The sequence below is a fragment of the Oncorhynchus nerka genome, linkage group LG4, assembly GCF_034236695.1.
Source record: "Oncorhynchus nerka isolate Pitt River linkage group LG4, Oner_Uvic_2.0, whole genome shotgun sequence".
Lineage (NCBI taxonomy): Eukaryota > Metazoa > Chordata > Actinopteri > Salmoniformes > Salmonidae > Oncorhynchus > Oncorhynchus nerka.
The window spans coordinates 36,765,756-36,786,029 of NC_088399.1; the positions used below are offsets into that span (position 1 = coordinate 36,765,756).

Below are 20,274 nucleotides of genomic sequence, written 5' to 3' on the forward strand. Positions count from 1 at the left end.
GCCTACTGCACCACTGCACCTGCCGTTCAGGATTAAGACAAAACCTCTATGCCATTCCATGTTAGTTGCTCATTATTGTATATTTTAGTTCATGACATGTTAAAAGCTGATGATGACATTCTGTTTTCGCTGTAGATTGTGTCTCGTTCGATTGGCCCAGGCAGATGTCAGTCAAGACTCTTCATGCCTGCATGGATCCCGTTGCAGGCTAAACACAGCAGCATGGGCTGCGCGCATTCCAACCGGCTAAATATATCTGATAGGGCCACAGGAGGGGAAGGACAGGGCGACAGGGCTTAGCTTTGGACATTTAGCCTTCGTGCGTAAAACGAGAAATTGTCCTTCTGAAACGTAGTAACGTGAGACCAATCCAAAATGCCCGCAATTCCGAGTTCTAGGTCCAGGACGCGGGATCGGAACAACGTCCTGAGCAGACCCGAGTTCATGTCCCTGAATCAGCCTCTCCGGTGCGTTAACTCTGAGACCCGTGGCACCGCAAGGCGACCGGCCCAACCCAAACACCAAGCAAGCCAACCGTGCGACCCGCAGGAACCTACCGACAGTGCCAACAAGGATCGGAAAGAGCCCGCGAAACTGCCCGATGAGGACTGTATCCAGCTGAACCCTTCCTTCAAAGGGATAGCGATGAGCTCCCTCCTCGCCATTGACATTTGTCTGTCCAAGCGCCTGGGGGTCTGCGCCTACACGTCGTCGTCTTGGGGCAGCGTTCGTTCCATGATCACCCTGCTCGCGCTTACAGGGCACGGAATCACGTGGATCTTTGGCACTATCGTGTGTCTGACAAGGAGTAATACGCTGGCTGGACAAGAGGTCTTGGTCAATCTATTACTTGGTAAATGCACTCCTCACTCTTTACCCAAAACACATTGTGTAATAATTATGTTATTGAATTGTAAGCTACATGTGTGACTCAGCTCTTCTTTAATGGCTTGGTTATTATAGTGTGTCTATCAGTGCATTTGTAATAGGTGTAGCCCAGGGGCCCCCAACCTAAGGGGCTTGCCCACCCTCATTTACTTAGAAAGTAATCTTATATAATATGTGACTCTGTCACTATCAATTGAATGAATTACTTTCTGTAAAAAACAATATGTATAATTCAATTGGGTTTTCATATAAATGATCATAATAAACTATATTTGGTAGCAGAATACCATTTGGGAAATTATAATAATGATAATTATTAATATTATTATAATTATATAGCCTACCTAAATTATGTAATGCATCTTGTTAAACTAAGTAGAATTGCAGGAATTGAGCTTCAAAACAACCACATTTTCCCAAGGGGATGTGACATTCTTCAAATGTGAAAAAGGGGGGCCTGGGCAAAAAAAAGTTGGGAACCTCTGGTGTAGCCTACTGATATGATCACATTTCCCTCTACTTCCTTGTCCCTGGACCCAGGCCCTGTATTAGGCCTATATAATCCATGTCAATATAGGATATATTTAAAGCATCGTTGTTAACAACATCTCACCAAAGGATGTCCTTGTCCACCAGAATATGATTTTAGAGCATTCTAGAGTATAATTTTAGAGTATCAGAAGCAGGTCATTATGAAATCCTAGCCCTCCATGGTCTCTACTCTCTCCATCACCCAGCACAGAACCAGGCCTGGGGAACAGGTGCAAGGCTTAAGGCTCCACACATCATGATTTGACTTTGGACTGAAGAACTATAAGTAGACATTTTAACAAGCCAGGGGCCTACATCGAAAGACTCAGTGAAGTCAGTATCATTAGTGTCAAGCATCGGCCTATATGAAGATACAGGCCTACACACTGCTTTGCACTTCTTATCCCCACTATGGCAGCTACTACAGACGCTACAGTAGAATCATTTTCCAAAGTACCTTATGAAAGTAATAAATAGTTTATGATACTTACCTCCTTGATATAGGATCAATAGGTTATTTCCCTACAGTTGCTTTAGTCAAACGAATGTGACATAGCCAACATAAAGTACGACCCTGATTTCTCTAACTAGAGGTAATGGAATCCTCCTAGATGGTGAACTCATTTTAGGTGGTTATTTTTACACACTTCTGTGAAGGAGAGCAGCAGACTATCCCCCAGATTGATTTGAGTGAATTGTGCATTTCTCAGAACAAATTGGGGCCACTGTGACAAAATGTGTGTGTGTGCGCATGTGTGTGTTTGTGTGTGTACATCCGTGTGTGCGTGTGATACTTCAAAAGTGCTATAGGCCCACACACATCCAACAGATTGCCACAGGTGTGTGTATTATTCTCATTCAGCTGTGTGTACTACTACACACCCCTTTGCTATCTTAGGCCCACCATGTTGACTGGTTCATACCTGTGAATTCACCATATCCCCCCTGAGGGATTTTATTTTTTACTCCTGTGCCGGATGTCTGGTTTAGGTGGAATTACTCAGAAAAACACTGCAAATCTGTGGACTGAAGCTGTATTGTGTTCAGTCTATAATCTGTTTAATTTGGGACCGTTTGGGATATTGTGTTTGGGGCATTGTTCAGGTCATTAATAGTGAACCAGGGTGGGATAGGGAACCACTGTGCTTAAACAAACATCCTGATTAAGGCGAGCTGTGAATGCAGTATAATTCTCAATAACACTTCTCTTTGACTTAATTTTGCAAGGAATAGACAGGCACAGTCAAATAGACAGATACACTATGTGGACACCTGCTTGTTGAACATCTCATTCCAAAATCATGGACATTAATATGGAGTTGGACCCCACATTGCTGCCATAACAGACTCCACTCTTCTGGGAAGGCTTGAAACTAGATGTTGGAACATTGCTGCAGGGACTTGCTTCCATTCAGCCACAAGAGCATTAGTGAGGTAGGGCACTGATATTGGCCGATTAGGCCTGGCTCGCAGTCTGCGTTCCAATTCATCCCAAAAGTCCGATTGGGTTGAGGTCAGGGCTCTGTGCAGACCAGTCAAGTTCTTCCACACAAATCTTGACAAACCGTTTCTGTATGGACCTCGCTTTGTGCAAGGGGGCATTGTCATACTGAAACAGGAAAGAGCCTTCCCAAAACTGTTGCCACAAGTTGGAAGCACAGAATCATCTATAATGTCACTGTATGCTGTAGCGTTAAGATTTCCCTTCACTGGAACTAAGGGGCCTAGCCTGAACCATGAAAAACAGCCCCGGACCATTATTCCTCCTCTGCCCGAACTCTACAGTTGGCACTATGCATTGGGGCAGGTAGCGTTCTCCTGGCATCTGCCAAACCCAAACTGTCGATGGTGAAGCATGATTCATCACTCCAGAGAACTCGTTTCCACTGCTCCAGAGTCCAATGGCGGCAAGCTTTACACCACTCCAGCCGACGCTTGGCATTGCACATGGTGCTCTCAGGCTTGTGTGCAGCTGCTTGGCCATGGAAACCCATTTCATGAAGCTGCCAACGAACAGTTATTGTGCTGACGTTGCTTCCAGAGGCAGTTTGGAACTCGGGAGTAAGTGTTGAAACCAAGGACAGATGATTTTTACACATTATGCGCTTCAGCACTCGGTGGTTCTGTTCTGTGAGCTTGTGTGTGTGGCCTACCACTTCACAGCTGAGCCGTTGTTGATCCTAGACATTTCCACTTCACAATAACAGCACTTATAGTTGACCAGGGCAGAAAATTTATGAATTACTTTTTGGAAAGGTGGCATCGTTGAAAGTCACTGAGCTCTTCAGTACGGGCCATTCTACTGCCAATATTTGTCTATGAAGATTACATGGCTGTGTGCTCGATTTTAGAAAAGATACACATCTTTTTGCTTTGAAGGGCATCATACAGTACATAACATTCTAGACTGGTGAAATCCATGGGTCTCCTCCCTTACCTTCAGTAGTGCTGAGGTGGGCTGTATCAGGGAGCAGAGCTGGGTCCTATAGTTGGTACCAATTGCTTTCTTTCCAAGCCACTCAGCGCTGTGTCCCCACTGTCCCAGAATGACCTCAATGTACCACCTACTCACTTCCATGCTGTCCATTTTCTTCTCTTTGCCTTCTTTAATATTCCCCACATTCCTTTCCCTTTTTCATCCTTAACCCAGTTCCTTCGTCCCATTCCATGTCATGTAATGTTAATGTCGGTGACCACAGTAAATTCTTTAATTGCTAACAGTTTACTTTAGTCCAGAATTAGGGGGTTATATGTGTGTGGGTGTACAGGAAGAAGACAGCGTAATCAATGTTGTAATCCTGAGTCCTGACAGATTCCACAGGGTGGGGTGGTAGCTGGGTAATCAAACATGAAAGGTGGTGATTGTGGGGATATTTTGGGCTGCACGAAGAGGGTTGGATGCTTCTAAAAAAGAGGTCTGCAGAAGACATGACATGAAAATATCAACTTTAGGCCTGCATCAAGTCAGACATATTTAAATCATTCATAGGTATCTATATCACACCCAAGCATGGTTAAGTAAGTCTATTATACATCTATTACCAGTTTATTACAGTCTTATTACAAGGGTTTGAGGAGGAAAATGTTTCTATCTCAGTATTTCACTTGCAAATACTCTCAGTGACAGTCGCCTCAGATCAAATGACTACACAGACAGTGCACATAAATTAAGCCAAAGCTGAACTAACTATAAGCTAAGAACTCTCCCAGTCCTGTGCTAGCTTCCAGACCTATTTATAGAGTACCTAGGCTGCTAGCCTGATAATGTTGCCATTGGGATGCTGTAGCATAGAGTCTTTCTGATCACATACAGGGAAGAGAGGGGGGGTGAGGCGATGCGCTACTGTTCCACAAACTCTCGGCTCTTCGTTAAATCCACTGCGGCATTGCTGAGGTACTGCCTGGCCTGCCTCTTTGCTTAACCACTGATGCTTAGCCTTGTAACAGATATTACATCATTGAGAATGTAATTAATCTCCATGGGTTTTTGACTACTGATATTGCGTGTTGTGGTTTACTGCCCTATGGTTAATTGATCTAATTGGGCTTTTTCATGCAACATTGTTTTTTTTAATCCTCCCTCCTCAGCCCTCCTACTTGACATCATGACTGTGGCCGGTGTCCAGAAGCTGATCAAACGCAAAGGACCCTGGGAGATGACTCCGGGCTTCCTGGACTACTGTGCCATGGACGTGTACTCCTTCCCGGCGGCCCACGCCAGTCGCGCTGCCATGGTGTCCAAGTTCCTGCTTTCCCACCTGGTCCTGGCCGTTCCACTCCGTATCCTGCTGGTGCTCTGGGCCTTCCTGGTGGGCATGTCCCGGGTGTTGCTGGGTAGGCACCACCTAACCGACATGGCGTGTGGCTTCGCCCTTGGCCTGCTGCACTTCAGCCTGGTGGAGACGGTGTGGCTGTCGTCCAGCGCCTGTCAGACCCTCATCTCTATAGGGACCCTCAGCTGGAGCCCTTTCTATTGAGGGCTATCTACCAAGGCCCTCAACTCCTGTTTGAAGCTGTAAAGCCTGGCTTTATGAAGCCATATAAGTAAGGCCAGGAGTTTTTCCTGACGAGAGTTTTTCCTGATCAGGGCCTACTGTCTAAGGCTGTGTTAGACCTACATATAAGCTTTATCTGTGATGACAATAACTTCTATACACACAATTAGGTCCTATCTGGGTGACCTCATTTACAGTATTTGCCGTAAATGTTATTTGAGGGAGGTAAATGTGCTCGTTGGAGTCATTTTGATCATTGATGACTCAAAGAAAGAAAATGTGGTAGTGTTGATATTTATTCATATTTACAAAGACTTCTGTAATGTCTCTACCACCTTTTCTCTTCCACTGAACTAATCATAATGCTTGAGAGCCCACACTGGCGTATATCTAATGTTATTGGTTCTCACTGCTGTCAGTTTCTTTCTTTTCTTTCTGCCTATTCCACCACTCCTCACCTTCCTCTTTCTCTTCTGCATACTTTTCCTCTCTCCCCCGTTCCTCTTTCCTCCTGTCTGTCAACCTTTACCCCTTTTTGTCTTTTGAAATGTTTTTAATTGTACTTGATCAAAATATTGCCCAGTACTTTGAAGGGATGAAATGGTTTTCTAAAGGTTTTGAAATGTGTCCACACATGATTGGACCATTTGCATATTAAGAAAAGAGATGTTAGGAAGCTCTTTGATTTCCTTTCAATTATGTTGTTTGTATGTTTCTGCTGGAAACTATCAATTGTTAAAACTACCAATTATTGAGATGGACTGGACTCCAAATGAATATATTTCTGCTGTCGTTGAAATGGGCTATTATGTAAAATAAATAGCATCATTGTTGTCTAGATCAGGGATTTTTCTACTGGGTTAAATATTTATCTTATCCAAATAAGTTTCAAAAGTAGGTTTTGATTAGTTTGAGGCTAGCAGTTTCATGATAGATGTGTATGTGTATTCCATATTGTTTGCCTTCCCTGCAGCAATAATCATTAACCAAACAGACACCGTCGGTTTGGTAATGATGCTTATTTCATGCCTCACTGACTGAACAACATCTGTGAGAAGTCTCCATCAGGCCTGGGCTTACCATTGACACTGTGTTTGTGTGTGTATGGGTGTGTGTGTGTGTGTGACGTGGGTATGTGCGGATGATTGCGTGTGTGTCTCTGTGTGTCTGTGTGTGTCTGTGCATGTGTGTGTGTCTGTGCATGTGTGTGTGCATTGCATGCATGCATGCATGCAAGATCTCTTATGTTTGTGCCTTTGTGAGCCAAATGTAATGTATTTTGGAGGGTTAAAGTCAATGAGTAAACCTATGCAGTCTGGGTAAAGTCATGAATGTTCACTGAAGTGTACAAAATATGTATTATACCTGATATCTTTATAAACTCAGCAAAAAAAGAAACGTCCTCTCACTGTCAACTGCGTTTATTTTCAGCAAACTTAACATGTGTAAATATTTGCATGAACATAACAAGATTCAACAACTGAGACATAAACTGAACAAGTTCCACAGACATGTGACTAACAGAAATGGAATAATGTGTCCCTGAACAAAGGGGGTGGGGTCAAAATCAAAAGTAACAGTCAATATCTGGTGTGGCCACCAGATGCATTAAGTACTGCAGTGCATCTCCTCCTCATGGACTGCACCAGATTTGCCAGTTCTTGCTATGAGATGTTACCCCACTCTTCCACCAAGGCACCTGCAAGTTTCCGGACATTTCTGTGGGGAATGGCCCTAGCCCTCACCCTCCGATCTGACAGGTCCCAGACATGCTCAATGGGATGGAGATCCGGGCTCTTTGCTGGCCATGGCAGAACACTGACAGGAGGACAGGAAATCACGCACAGAATGAGTAGTATGGCTGGTGGCATTGTCATGCTGGAGGGTCATGTCAGGATGAGCCTGTAGAAAGGGTACCACATGAGGGAGGAGGATGTTTTCCCCATAACTCATTGCGTTGAAATTGCCTGCAATCACAACAAGCTCAATCCGATGATGCTGTAACACACCACCCCAGACCATGACGGACCCTCCGCCTCCAAATCGATCCCGCTCCAGAGTACAGGCCTCAGTGTAACGCTCATTCCTTCGACTCGTCAGTGAAGAGCACTTTTTACCAGTCCTGTTTGGTCCAGCGACAGTGGGTTTGTGCCCATAGGCTACGTTGTTGCCGGTGATGTCTTATGAGGACCTGCCTTACAAAAGGCCTACAAGCCCTCAGTCCAGCCTCTCTCAGCCTATTGCGGACAGTCTGTGCACTGATGGAGGGATTGTGTGTTCCTGGTGTATCTCGGGCAGTTGTTGTTGCCATCCTGTACCTGTCCCGCATGTGTGATGTTCAGATGTACCAATCCTTTGCAGGTGTTGTTACACGTGGTTTGCCACTGTGAGGACGATCAGCTGTCCGTCCTGTCTCCCTGTAGCGCTGTCTTAGGCGTACGGACACTGCAGTCCTTCTTGCAGCATGCCCAAGGCACATTCACGCAGATGAAGAGGGACCCTGGGCATCTTTTTTGTGTGTTTTTCAGAGTCAGTAGAAAGGCCTCTTTAGTGTCCTAAGTTTTCATAACTGTGACCTTAATTGAAGCTGTTAGTGTCTTAACGACTGTTCCACAGGTGCATGTTCATTAATTGTTTATGGTTCATTGAACAAGTATGGGAAACAGTGTTTAAACCCTTTACAATGAAGATCTGTGAAGTTATTTGGATTTTTACGAATTATCTTTGAAAGACAGGATCCTGAAAAGGGGATGTTTTTCTTTTTGCTGAGTTTACCTAGTGTATGCCTTCATTCACATATTTCATTTATTGGTCTTCTGCTGATAATCTCTTTTAGTTTTTTTAGTTTTTTTGTGATATTATGGAATTGGGAACCAAACTATTTTAGCCGTAGCCTTTTTGCTGCCACAAAAAAATATTTTTAATTGGGTTGGACCTGTATGTATAGATACAATATTGCATTTGTGCAAGTCAGCATGATTTGTTTTGCACAAGGATGATAAAAAAAAGTAATTTTCATGCAGTGTTTCAATTTATCCAGTCTAATTTACAAAATGAAGAAGATGGATCGATAGCCTTTGTAAGATGTGGACTCTGAAAAAGTGGAATGTCTTCAGTATTTCCTAGGTTGTTTATGCATGCTCATAAATACACCATTTGCCATGACTTATTTTCGTGTTGTTTTTCTCTGCGTGCGCGTATGAGTGTACGCATACGTGTGTGACATGTATGTTTTGATGGTGGTGTATCAAATCAAAGTTTACTGGTTGTGTACACAGTTTAGAAGATGTTATAGCGGGTGAAGTGAAATGCTTATGTTACTACCTCCTAACAATGCAGTAAAATGTCAAACAAGTACACAAATAATCACACAAAAAAACACAAGTAATCAAGAAATGTCAAAACGAATCCAATTAACTCAAATTGCATTTGTAACAGTAATCAAAATGAAATCTAAACATACACTACCGTTCAAAAGTTTGGGGTCACTTAGAAATGTCCTTCTTTGTGAAAGAAAAGTACATTTTTCGTTCATTAAAATAACATTAAATTGATCAGAAATACAGTTTAGACATTGTTAATGTTGTAAATGACTAATGTAGCTGGAAACGGGTGTTTTTATTTAAATATCTACATAGGCATATAGAGGCCCATTATCAGCAACCATCACTCCTGTTCCAATGGCACGTTGTGTTAGCTAATCCAAGTTTATCCTTTTAAAAGGTTAATTGATCATTAGAAAAGCCTTTTGCAATTATGTTAGCACAGGTGAAAACTGTTGTCCTGATTAAAGAAGCAATAAAACTGGCCTTTAGACGAGTTGAGTTCCAACTAAAATCAGGTTCCATTAAAAACAGCCGTTTCCAGCTGCAATAGTCATTGTGTGTCAGTGGCGGTCACCTTGTTCTGTTGCATCATCTTGGATGACTGTCATTCATATTCCATTCACCCAGCTCAATGTAACATCGATAGGTTTAGGCTACTACATAATACTCAAATTTTCCCTTTATCCATCATACGGTTGCATTAATCTAACCTATGAATGAAAGTTTACAATGAAGGTAAACAGGTCGAGAGAATTTTGAGTAATTAATGTGACAGAGTGACACATTCAATACCGTCTTGCACACTCTTGCCTGAATCTAGCTGATATAGTGTGTAGTTTCAAACAAGAGTTTTGTTCCGTTTGCTTCTGTTAAAGAAATGTTTTTCAATAGAATCAGAGCAAATAATTTTTATTATTATTATACCTTTATTTAACCAGGAAGGGCTCATAAAGATTTAAAATCTCTGTTTTTCCAAGAGCGTCCTGGCCAAGATAGGCAGCACCAAGTCATTACAAAAATTACAGGCAAACAACATGAAAAACTAAGTAATCTAGTAAAAACCATAGCAAATTAAAAACATTGACAGGTCAGGGAATCAGTCTCAAGATCATTCATCAGTGATTTAAAAATACCAATCGTGACAAGTTCTTCCAATTTAAAAGTATTTTGTTTGGCGTTCCAAGACGATGGCGCAGAGTACCTAAAAGCCCTTTTACCAAATTCAGTTCGGACATTTGGAACAGTTAGCAGGATAATGTCCAGCGAACGAAGAGAGTACCCACCACATTTCTGAACAATAAGAATACACCCCTGATCACACGCAAGCACACCTCCCTTTCATAGCAGCCACATACAAACAGCTTGTTGTATATACACAATTCCTTCTCGGATCTATCTACTTCAGTGCACAACACATCAGCTGTCTGTGACCAGGCAAAAAAAAACTGTACACACCAAACCGTCATATCCTGACCGTTAACTGCTACACACAGCCTATATTGGGGTGGCAGGGTAGCCTGGTGGTTAGAGCGTTGGACTAGTAACCGGAAAGTTGCAAGTTCAAATCCCCGAGCTGACAAGGTACAAATCTGTCATTTGCCCATTGGATTTAGGGGCTATGTTACCAGCTAATGATGCACTATGCTGAAATAACTCCTCCATTAACTGGTGGCTAAAATTCAAAGAGTTTGTCTAATTTCAGTTTATGTGACAAAACAAGCACATATAAGTGTAGAGAATTGTACCATCTAAATATATTTTCCATAACCAAAAATATTGTATTTTCAGCTGTTTGAAGCTGGTGTACACAACCAAAACTTAAGAAAGGGAAGCATAGAAACTGTACACATAGAACATATCTTCCACTTCTTAGAAATGTGTGTTATTTATCGAACAAGTCTACGTGAATTTGGTCTGGAGAGAGAAGAACAGTCTATGACTAGGGTGTCTCGAGTCTTTGACAATTTTTAGGGCCTTCCTCTGACACTGCCTGGTATAAGGCCTGGATGGCAGGAAGCTTGGCCCTATGATGTACTGGGCCGTGATGTACTACCCTCTGTAGTGTCTTGTGGTTGGAGGACGAGCAGTTGCCATACCAGGCAGCGATGCTCTCGATGGTGCAGCTGTAGAACCTTTTGAGGATCTCAGGACCCATGCCAAATCTTTTCAGTCTCCTGAAGGGGAATAGGTTTTGTTGTGCCTTCTTCACAGCTGTTTTGGTGTGCTTGGACCATGTTAGTTTGTTGGTGATGTGGACACCAAGGAACTTGAAGGTCTCAAACAGTTCCATTGCAGCCGTGTCGATGAGAATGGGGGTGCACTCGGTCCTCTTTTTCCTGTAGTCCACAATCATCTCCTTTGTCTTGATCACGTTGAGGGAGGTTGTTGTCCTGGCACCACATGGCCAGGTCTCTGACCTCCTCCCTATAGGCTGTCTCGTCGTTGTCGGTGATCAGGCCTACCACTGTTGTGTCATCAAATTTAATGATGGTGTTGGAGTCGTGCCTGACCTTGCAGTCATGAGTGAACAGGGAGTACAGGAGGGACCTGAGCACGCACGTTGAGGGAAGTTGTTGTCCTGGCACCACATGGCCAGGTCTCTGACCTCCTCCCTATAGGCTGTCTCGTCGTTGTCGGTGATCAGGCCTACCACTGTTGTGTCATCAAATTTAATGATGGTGTTGGAGTCGTGCCTGACCTTGCAGTCATGAGTGAACAGGGAGTACAGGAGGGACCTGAGCACGCACCCCTGAGGGGCCCCTGTGTTGAGGATCAGCATGGCGGATGTGTTGATACCTACCCTTACCGCTTAGGGGCGGCCTGTCAGGAAGTCCAGGATCCAGTTGCAGAGGGAGGTGTTTAGTCCCAGGGTTCCTAGCTTATTGATGAGCTTTGAGGGCACTATGGTGTTGAACGCTGAGCTGTAGTCAATGAATAGCATTCTCACATAGGTGTTCCTTTTGTCCAGGTGGGAAAGGGAAGTGTGGAGTGCAATGGAGATTGCATAATCTGTGGATCTGTTAGGGCGGTATGCAAATTGGAGTAGGTCTAGGGTTTCTGGAATGATGGTGTTGATGTGAGTCATGGCCAGCCTTTCAAGGCACTTCATGGCTACAGACATGAGTGCTATGGGTCGGTAGTAGTTTAGGCAGGTTACCTTCGTGTTCTTGGGCACAGGGACTATGGTGGTCTGCTTAAAACATGTTGGTATTACAGACTCGGACAGGGAGAGGTTGAAAATGTCCGTGGAGACACTTGCCAGTTGCTCTGCGCATGCTCGCAGTACACATCCTGGTAATCCATCTGTCCCTGCGGCCTTGAGAATGTTGACTAGTTTAAAGATTTTACCTCGGCTGCGGAGAGCGTGATCACACAGTCTTCCGGAACAGCTGGTGCTCTCATGCATGTTTCAGTGTTATTTGCCTCGACGCGAGCATAGAAGTAGTTTAGCTCCTCTGGTAGGCTTGTGTCACTGGGCAGCTCTTGGCTGTGCTTCCCCTTGTAGTCTTTAATGGTTTGCAAGCCCTGCCGCATCCGATGAGCGTCAGAGCCGGTGTAGTACGATTCAATCTCAGTCCTGTATTGACACTTTGCCTGTTTGATGGTTCGTCAGAGGACATAGCGGAATTTCTTATAAGCTTCCCGGGTTATAGTCCCACTCCTTGAAAGCGGCAGCTCTAGCCTTTAGCTCAGTGCGGATGCTGCCTGTAATCCATGGCTTCTGGTTGGGGTATGTACATACGGTCACTGTGGGGACGACATCATCGATGCACTTATTGATGAAGCCAATGACTGATGTGGTGTACTCCTCAATGCCATCGGAGGAAACCCGGAACATATTCCAGTCTGTGACAACAAAACAGTCCTAGCTTAGCATCTGTTTAATCTGAACCCTTTTTTATTGATCTAGTCACTGGTGCTTCCAGCTATCATTATTCTTGTATGCAGGAATCAGGAAGATATAATTATGGTCAGGTCTGTCAAATGGAGGGCAAGGGAGAGCTTTGTATGTGTCTCTGTGTGTGGAGTATACAGTGGGGCAAAAAAAGTATTTAGTCAGCCACCAATTGTGCAAGATCTCCCACTTAAAAAGATGAGAGAGGCCTGTAATTTTCATCATAGGTACACTTCAAGTTTGACAGACAAAATGAGAACAAAAAATCCAGAAAATCACATTGTAGGATTTTTTATGAATTTATTTGCAAATTATGGTGGAAAATAAGTATTTGGTCAATAACAAAAGTTTATCTCAATACTTTGTTATATAACCTTTGTTGGCAATGATAGAGGTCAAACGTTTTCTGTAAGTCTTCACGAGGTTTTCACACACTGTTTCTGGTATTTTGGCCCATTCCTCCATGCAGATCTCCTCTAGAGCAGTGACGTTTTGAGGCTGTTGCTGGGCAACACGGACTTTCAACTCTCTCCAAAGATGTTCTATGGGGTTGAGATCTGGAGACTGGCTAGGCCACTCCAGGACCTTGAAATGCTTCTTACGAAGCCACTCCTTCGTTGCCCGGGCGGTGTGTTTGGGATCATTGTCATGCTGAAAGACCCAGCCACGTTTCATCTTCAATGCCCTTGCTGATGGTAGGCTTTGTTACTTTGGTCCCAGCTCTCTGCAGGTCATTCACTAGGTCCCTCCGTGTGGTTCTGGGATTTTTGCTCACCGTTCTTGTGATCATTTTGACCCCACGGGGTGAGATCTTGCGTGGAGCCCCAGATCGAGAGAGATTATCAGTGGTCTTGTATGTCTTCCATTTCCTAATAATTGCTTCCACAGTTGATTTCTTCAAACCAAGCTGCTTACCTATTGCAGATTCAGTCTTCCCAGGTCTACAATTTTGTTTCTGGTGTCCTTTGACAGCTCTTTGGTCTTGGCCATAGTGGAGTTTGGAGTGTGACTGTTTGAGGTTGTGGACAGGTGTCTTTTATACTGATAACAAGTTCAAACAGGTGCCATTAATACAGGTAACGAGTGGAGGACAGAGGAGCCTCTTAAAGAAGAAGTTACAGGTCTGTGAGAGCCAGAAATCTTGCTTGTTTGTAGGTGACCAAATACTTATTTTCCACCATAATTTGCAAATAAATTCATTAAAAAATCCTACAATGTGATTTTCTGGATTTTTCTTTCAAATTTTGTTTGTCATTGTTGAAGTGTACCTATGATGAAAATTACAGGCCTCTCTCATCTTTTTAAGTGGGAGAACTTGCACAATTGGTGGCTGACTAAATACTTTTTTGCCCCACTGTAGGTGGTCCAGAGTTCTTTTTCCTCTGGTTGCACATTTAACATGCTGATAGAAGTTTGGTAAAAACTGATTTAAGTTTCCCTGCATTAAAGTCCCCGGCTACTAGGAGCGCCACCTCTGGGTGAGCGTTTTCTTGTTTGCTTATGGCGGAATACAGCTCATTAAATGCTGTCTTAGTGCTAGCCTCTGACTGTGGTGGTATGTAAACAGCTACCAAGAATACAAATTAAACTCTCTCAGTAGGTAGTGTGGTCCACAGTTTATCATGAGAAACTCTACCTCAGGCGAGCAATAGCTTGAGACTTCCTTAGATATCGTGCATCAGCTGTTGTTTACAAAAATACATAGACCACCGCCCCTTGTCTTACCAGACGCCGCTGTTCTATCCTGCCGGTACATCGTATAAGCAGCCAGCTGTATGTTGATGTTGTCGACTCTGTGAGGCATAAGATGTGGCAGTTTTTAATGTCCCGTTGGTAGTTTAATCTTCCGTGTAACTCGTCAATTTTATTATCCAAAGATTGCATGTTTGCTAGCAGAATGGAGAGAAGTGGGGGTTTATTCGATCGCCTGCAAACTCTCAGAAGGCAGCTGGACCTTCGGCCCCTCTTTCTCCGCCTCCTCTTCACGCATATCACAGGGATTGGGGCCTGTTCCCGAGGAATCAGCATATCCTTCGCATCAGGCTTGTCAGTCGTGAAAGGAAAAAGAGGATTCTGCTAGTCCATGGTGAGTAATTGCATTCCTGATGTCTATAAGTTATTTTCGGTCATAAGAGACGGTAGCGGCATTATGGACAAAAATAAGTAATTTACAAAAAGAAGTAAAATAATAAGTTACAAACAACACAAATAAGTAAACAATAAAACACAATTGGCTGGGGGCACGTAAAACGTCTGCCATTTTTTGATTGTGTAAAAATGCACAGTTGTTGTGATGATGGGTCAAGATAATCTTATAGTTGTTATGTAAAGAAAATGTGAAGTATGAAATTACTAATTAAAAGTTAATCTGAGACAACTTGATCATGCTTATGAATATGTAAAACAACATAATGATGGCATATTGAAGTGCCCAACAATACATTCACTGATTCACACACATTGACACACCCTGTCAATCTATTCACACACAGGGAAGAAGTTAGCGAGTCATCAGGAACAGCAACCATGTGCTATTGGCTTGGCTTTCTGTGTAACAAATGGTGTGTGCTGCCCAGTTGACATATAACTCCATATTTGTATTATATTCCTACTGTTCCCACAGAGCTGTCCATTCTGAGTCAACCTAGAACCATGACCCCACTTGTCCTGTTCTACCACTGACCAGCTGCTTTTAGACCCTACTGCAACTCCCCACTTGTCCAGCTACCGTTTCTTTCAGGTTCTTCCTGAGTTGATTGATTGGACAGCTGACTCGTTCAAGGACCAATAGCAGCGTTTCCCAAACACGGTCCTGGGGACACCAAGGAGTGGACATGTTGGGGTTTTGCCCTAGCACAACTACACAGCTGATTCAAATAATCAACTCATAATCAAGCTTACATAGACTAATATATTTCAATTATGTGATACACATTTCATGTTCAATACATTTAGTTCCATGTTGCTAATTGTAGGCTACTGCCTGTCATTTGGGCATCAATATATTTAATGATGTGTAACAACATGTGTGCAACAAGGTTATTATAGTTTTGTGGGAAGGGGAGGAGAGGAAAGGGGAGGAGAGGAGAGCTAAAAAGTCTCCCGAGAGACTTGAAAATCGGGAGATAGCAGACATTCAGACACTACAAGGTACGTGCAGACTGCTATTCCCTTGCCTTGGGAGAAGAAAAACAGATGCAGTTGAAGTCAGAAGTTTACATACACTTAGGTTGTAGTATTTAAAACTCATTGTTCGGGCCTCCTGGGGTGCGCAGTGGTCTAAGGCACTGCATCGCAGTGCTAGCTGTGCCACCAGAGACTCTGGGTTCGCGCCCAGGCTCTGTCGCAGCCGGACGCGACCGGGAGGTCCGTGGGGCGACGCAAAATTGACCTAGCGTCGTCTGGGTTAGGGAGGGTTTGTCTCATCGCGCACTAGTGACTCCTGTGGTGGGCCGGGCGCAGTGCACGTTAACCAGGTCGCCAGGTGCACGGTGTTTCCTCCGACACATTGGAGCGGCTGGCTTCCAGGTTGGATGCGCGCTGTGTTAAGAAGCAGTGTGGCTTGGTTGGGTTGTGTTTCGGAGGACGCATGGCTTTCGACCTTTGTCTCTCCCGAGCCCGTATGGGAGTTGTAGCGATAAGACAAGATAGTAACTACCACGAAATTGGGGGAAAAAGGGGGTAAAATAAAAATTATTTAAAAAACTCATTTTTCAACCACTCCACACATGTCTTGTTAACAAACTGTAGTTTTGCCAAGTCAGTTAGGACATCTACTTTGTGCATGACACAAGTGATTTTTTCAACAATTGTTTACAGACAGATTATTTCACTTATAATTCACTGTATCACAATTTCAGTGGGTCAGAAGTTTACATACACTAAGTTGACTGTGCCTTTAAACAGCTTGGAAAATTCCAGAAAATTATGTCATGTCTGTAGAAGCTTCTGATAGGCTAATTGACATAATTTGAGTCAATTGGAGGTGTAACAGTGGATGTGTTTTAAGGCCTACCTTCAAACTCAGTGCCTTTTTGCTTGACATCATGGGAAAATCAAAATAAATCAGCCAAGACCTCAGAAAAGGAATTGTAGACCTCCACAAGTCTGGTTCATCCTTGGGAGCAATTTTGAAACACCTGAAAGTACCACGTTCATCTGTACAAACAATAGTACGCAAGTATAAACACCATGGGACCACGCAGCCGTCATACTGCTCAGGAAGGAGACGTGTTCTCTTTCCTAGAGATTAACGTACTTTGGTGCGAAAAGTGCAAATCAATCAGAACAACAGCAAAGGACCTTGTGAAGATGCTGGAGGAAACAGATACAAAAGTATCTATATCCACAGTAAAACAAGTCCTATATCGACATAACCTGAAAGGCCGCTCAGCAAGGAAGAAGCCACTGCTCCAAAACCGCCATTAAAAAGCCAGACTACGGTTTGCAACTGCACATGGGGACAAAGATTGTATTTTTTGGAGAAATGTTCTCTGGTCTGATGAAACAAAAATTGAATTGTGAAAAACTGAGTTTAAATGTATTTGGCTAAGGTGTATGTAAACTTCCGACTTCAACTGTATTTGTATTTATGGATTATTCCTGGGGTACTCTAAGGGCGTACTACAGTACAGTTTTAAAATTAGCTCATTAATTAATCATGACTGTTTGCGGGTAGGAAATCTAGTGTTGCGTGTTTGTTTCGTGTTTGTGTATCCTTCTGTTCAGTCACATTTAAGAGAACATTTTGCCTAGAATGTGCAGTGTCTAAAGCATTCATGACGAGCGAGAAGATGAGAATTGCTATAGTGGAACATGGAATGTTTGTAAGCATTCAGAGTGCTACATGTAGTCTGATCTATTTCCCCCCTCCCTACACAACACAGAAATCAGGAAACTGTAGAAACACAATGTCTGATTTAGTGCATCACAACACAGAAATCAGGTGTGTTTAATTCTATTCCATTTTTTTCCATTTTTTTTCCTAGTTTTTATTTAGTGTCAGTTTGATAAAAACATTTATATTTTGTTTTTATATTTATTTCATTTTGACTTTTGGTGTTAGGGACAGAAAGTAGCCGTATGTGTAGAAGGCTAGGAGCCATTTCTGTGTTGTAGGCCTATAGATTGTTTTGACACTAGGGTGCAATGATATTGTATAAGGTGATGGGCCAGGACCATAGACTTGGATAGACATAACATTTCTGTATCTGTGTCATAATGGCTGAGATGAACTAACATCCCTGTACAGTTCTCCCTCAAAGCTGATGCAGTACAAGACCTGGATAGTTCAGCCCTGAGCTCAACTGTGCTCACTAAGTATACATTTAACTCTTCTGCTTTCATTCATGGTTAAATTGCAAGGCAGATGGCTGTAGACCGTATCATGTCTCAATGCTGTCTGATCTTGAGGATAGAAACAAAGAGGTGTCCATTATTTTAGGCTTTTTTTCACTCACATTTCTCCTTCTCACATACCTATGTTACAGTTGTCTAACATTATCACAGAGAGATGATTTGCTTTTGGTATCACTGAGACTGTAGCTTCTTGTCATCAGTTGTTTTTACAATAGAAAGCTGACCGACACAGGAAGTAGTGGCGATGCCTCATGCCTGAGTTTGTGTTCTGAAATGACTGGTGACAACTCTGTCCCACAACTCTGTCACACTTTAAAGTAACAACTTATAAAGCATTAATGGAGTCTTCATAAGCACTATATAGATGCTTTACAACTAAAGCAAAATCATACCACATAAAGGGTGAAATAAAAGGTATTTACACTTGGTGCTTTGCCAAATGTGTCATAACCTCCTTGCCACCCTTTATATAGCAAGACATTTTGGGACAGACAACTCTGTTGCACTGAGGCCGTATATTCATATAAAAAGATCAATAACAGGAAAAGAGAAAGAGAAATTGAAAAAGATTGTTTCTTTTTCTCAGACTTCCTCATTCAATATCGTATTCTATTTACTTCTCGACCCATCTTTCACTTTCTTCTTCTCTATCGGCATGGTAACCTTGCTTCTCTCTTCCTGTCTGTTATAGATGTTCTATGAATAATAAGCACATGTATTTGTGTCATGTTCATTATGGAAGGCCATCCTTTACTGACAGGTCCTTTCAGCCCGGTATTACTACATCTGCTAGCCTAGACCATATAGCACCATTATACATCACCTCCAAGTCTCTTACTCATAATTTTCATAATGCATCATTCAACAATGAGCCAACACAATTACACCACTGATAACATGTAAATAATTTCCTACATATTCACTTGAAACATGTCCAGTGAAACGCAGCAGGCTGAGAAGAGTGATAGGCAGTAGGTAGCGAGTAAGAAAAGAGGAGAGAGAGAGATGAGCGTCATTCGGGGGATTCTGTCGCTTTCTCACAGTAGCTTCTGACTAGAGGCGGATGATTCTGAGAGAGAGAGAGAGAGAGAGAGAGAGAGAGAGAGAGAGAGAGAGAGAGAGAGAGAGAGAGAGAGATGAGTGTCCTTCAGTGGGTTCTGTCGCTGCCTGCCAGTAGCTGCTGACTAGAGGCGGATGATTCTGACGGCCGTAGAGAGCGAGAGAGAGAGAGAGAAAGAGAGAGAGAGAGAAGATACATTATTATTATAAATGTATCTCACTTCGCTTTAGCAATAGTGGCCTTGTCATTCATGCTAATAAAGCTTATCTGAGTCTGAATCTGAATCTGAGAGAGAGAGAGAGAGAGAGAGAGAGAGAGAGAGAGAGAGAGAGAGAGAGAGAGAGGAGACAGAGAGACTCTAACAGAGAGAGATAGAGGGAGGTGGAGGAGGGCCAGGAACTAAGATGTGGATCCCATACTGAAAGCCCCTGTCATTGTGCCCAACCAGTGCCAACGTGTAATGCACCCAGATACAGACCAGGATCAAATGAAGGGGAATTGGACAATTAAATCAATCTCTACACTATATATGATCTAGGAAATACAGTGAGTATTCAAAACATTAAGCTCTTTCCATGACATAGACTGACCAGGTGAATCCAGGTTAAAGCTATGCTCCCTTATTGATGTCACTTGCTAAATCCACTTCAATCAGTGTAGATGGAGGGGAGCATACAGGTTAATTAAAGAAGGATTTTTAAGCCTTTAGAGAATTGAGACATGGATTGTGTATGACACAACTGTGGGAAGCATTGGAGTCAACATGGGCCAGCATACCTGTGGAACGCTTTGGCAGCTTGTGGAATTCTTGCCCTGACGATTTGAGGCTGTTCTGAGGGCAGAAGTTGGGGGTGCAACTCAATATTAGGAAGGTGTTCCTAATGTTTTGTACACTCAGTGTATATGGTGGTGGGGAGAATGGTAGAAAATGGACCAGATCATCTTAGAAACTTTGGCTCCAGTGAGTAGCTTCACATATCCTTCATAATGTTGTCATTGGCATGTCCTTCTTTGTCTTATGCTAGGATTCTAAAAGCTGTTAACTATAACTCCCTCTCTTTCTCCGTCCCTGATCACAATAGTCGTCCGGGTTTGGCTGGGATAGGCCGTCATTGTAAATAAGAATTTGTTCTTAACTGACTTGCCTAGGTTAAATAAAATAAATAAATCCTCTGCTCAGTCTGTGGGCCAGCTCTGACTCAGCACTCTATTAAAGGCCCA

General features: G+C 43.0%; 2 protein-coding genes across 2 annotated transcripts in view; one reads left to right on the forward strand and one right to left on the reverse strand.

The window, feature by feature from the left end:
- The window catches only part of fam78ab (family with sequence similarity 78 member Ab), a 21,871-nt gene extending 21,251 nt beyond the window's left edge, over window positions 1-620 (reverse strand). The window contains exon 1 of the mRNA XM_029652497.2: window positions 558-620. The gene's annotated coding sequence lies outside the window, so the exon portion shown is untranslated. The remainder of the gene's footprint in view (window positions 1-557) is intronic.
- LOC115123144 (inactive phospholipid phosphatase 7-like) overlaps window positions 1-8,579 on the forward strand; it is an 8,940-nt gene extending 361 nt beyond the window's left edge. The window contains exons 2-3 of the mRNA XM_029652475.2: window positions 136-853; window positions 5,008-8,579. Of these exons, the coding sequence (XP_029508335.1) occupies window positions 376-853; window positions 5,008-5,396 (867 nt within the window). The 5' untranslated portion in view covers window positions 136-375 and the 3' untranslated portion in view covers window positions 5,397-8,579. The remainder of the gene's footprint in view (window positions 1-135; window positions 854-5,007) is intronic.
- The last annotated feature ends 11,695 nt before the right edge of the window (window positions 8,580-20,274 follow it).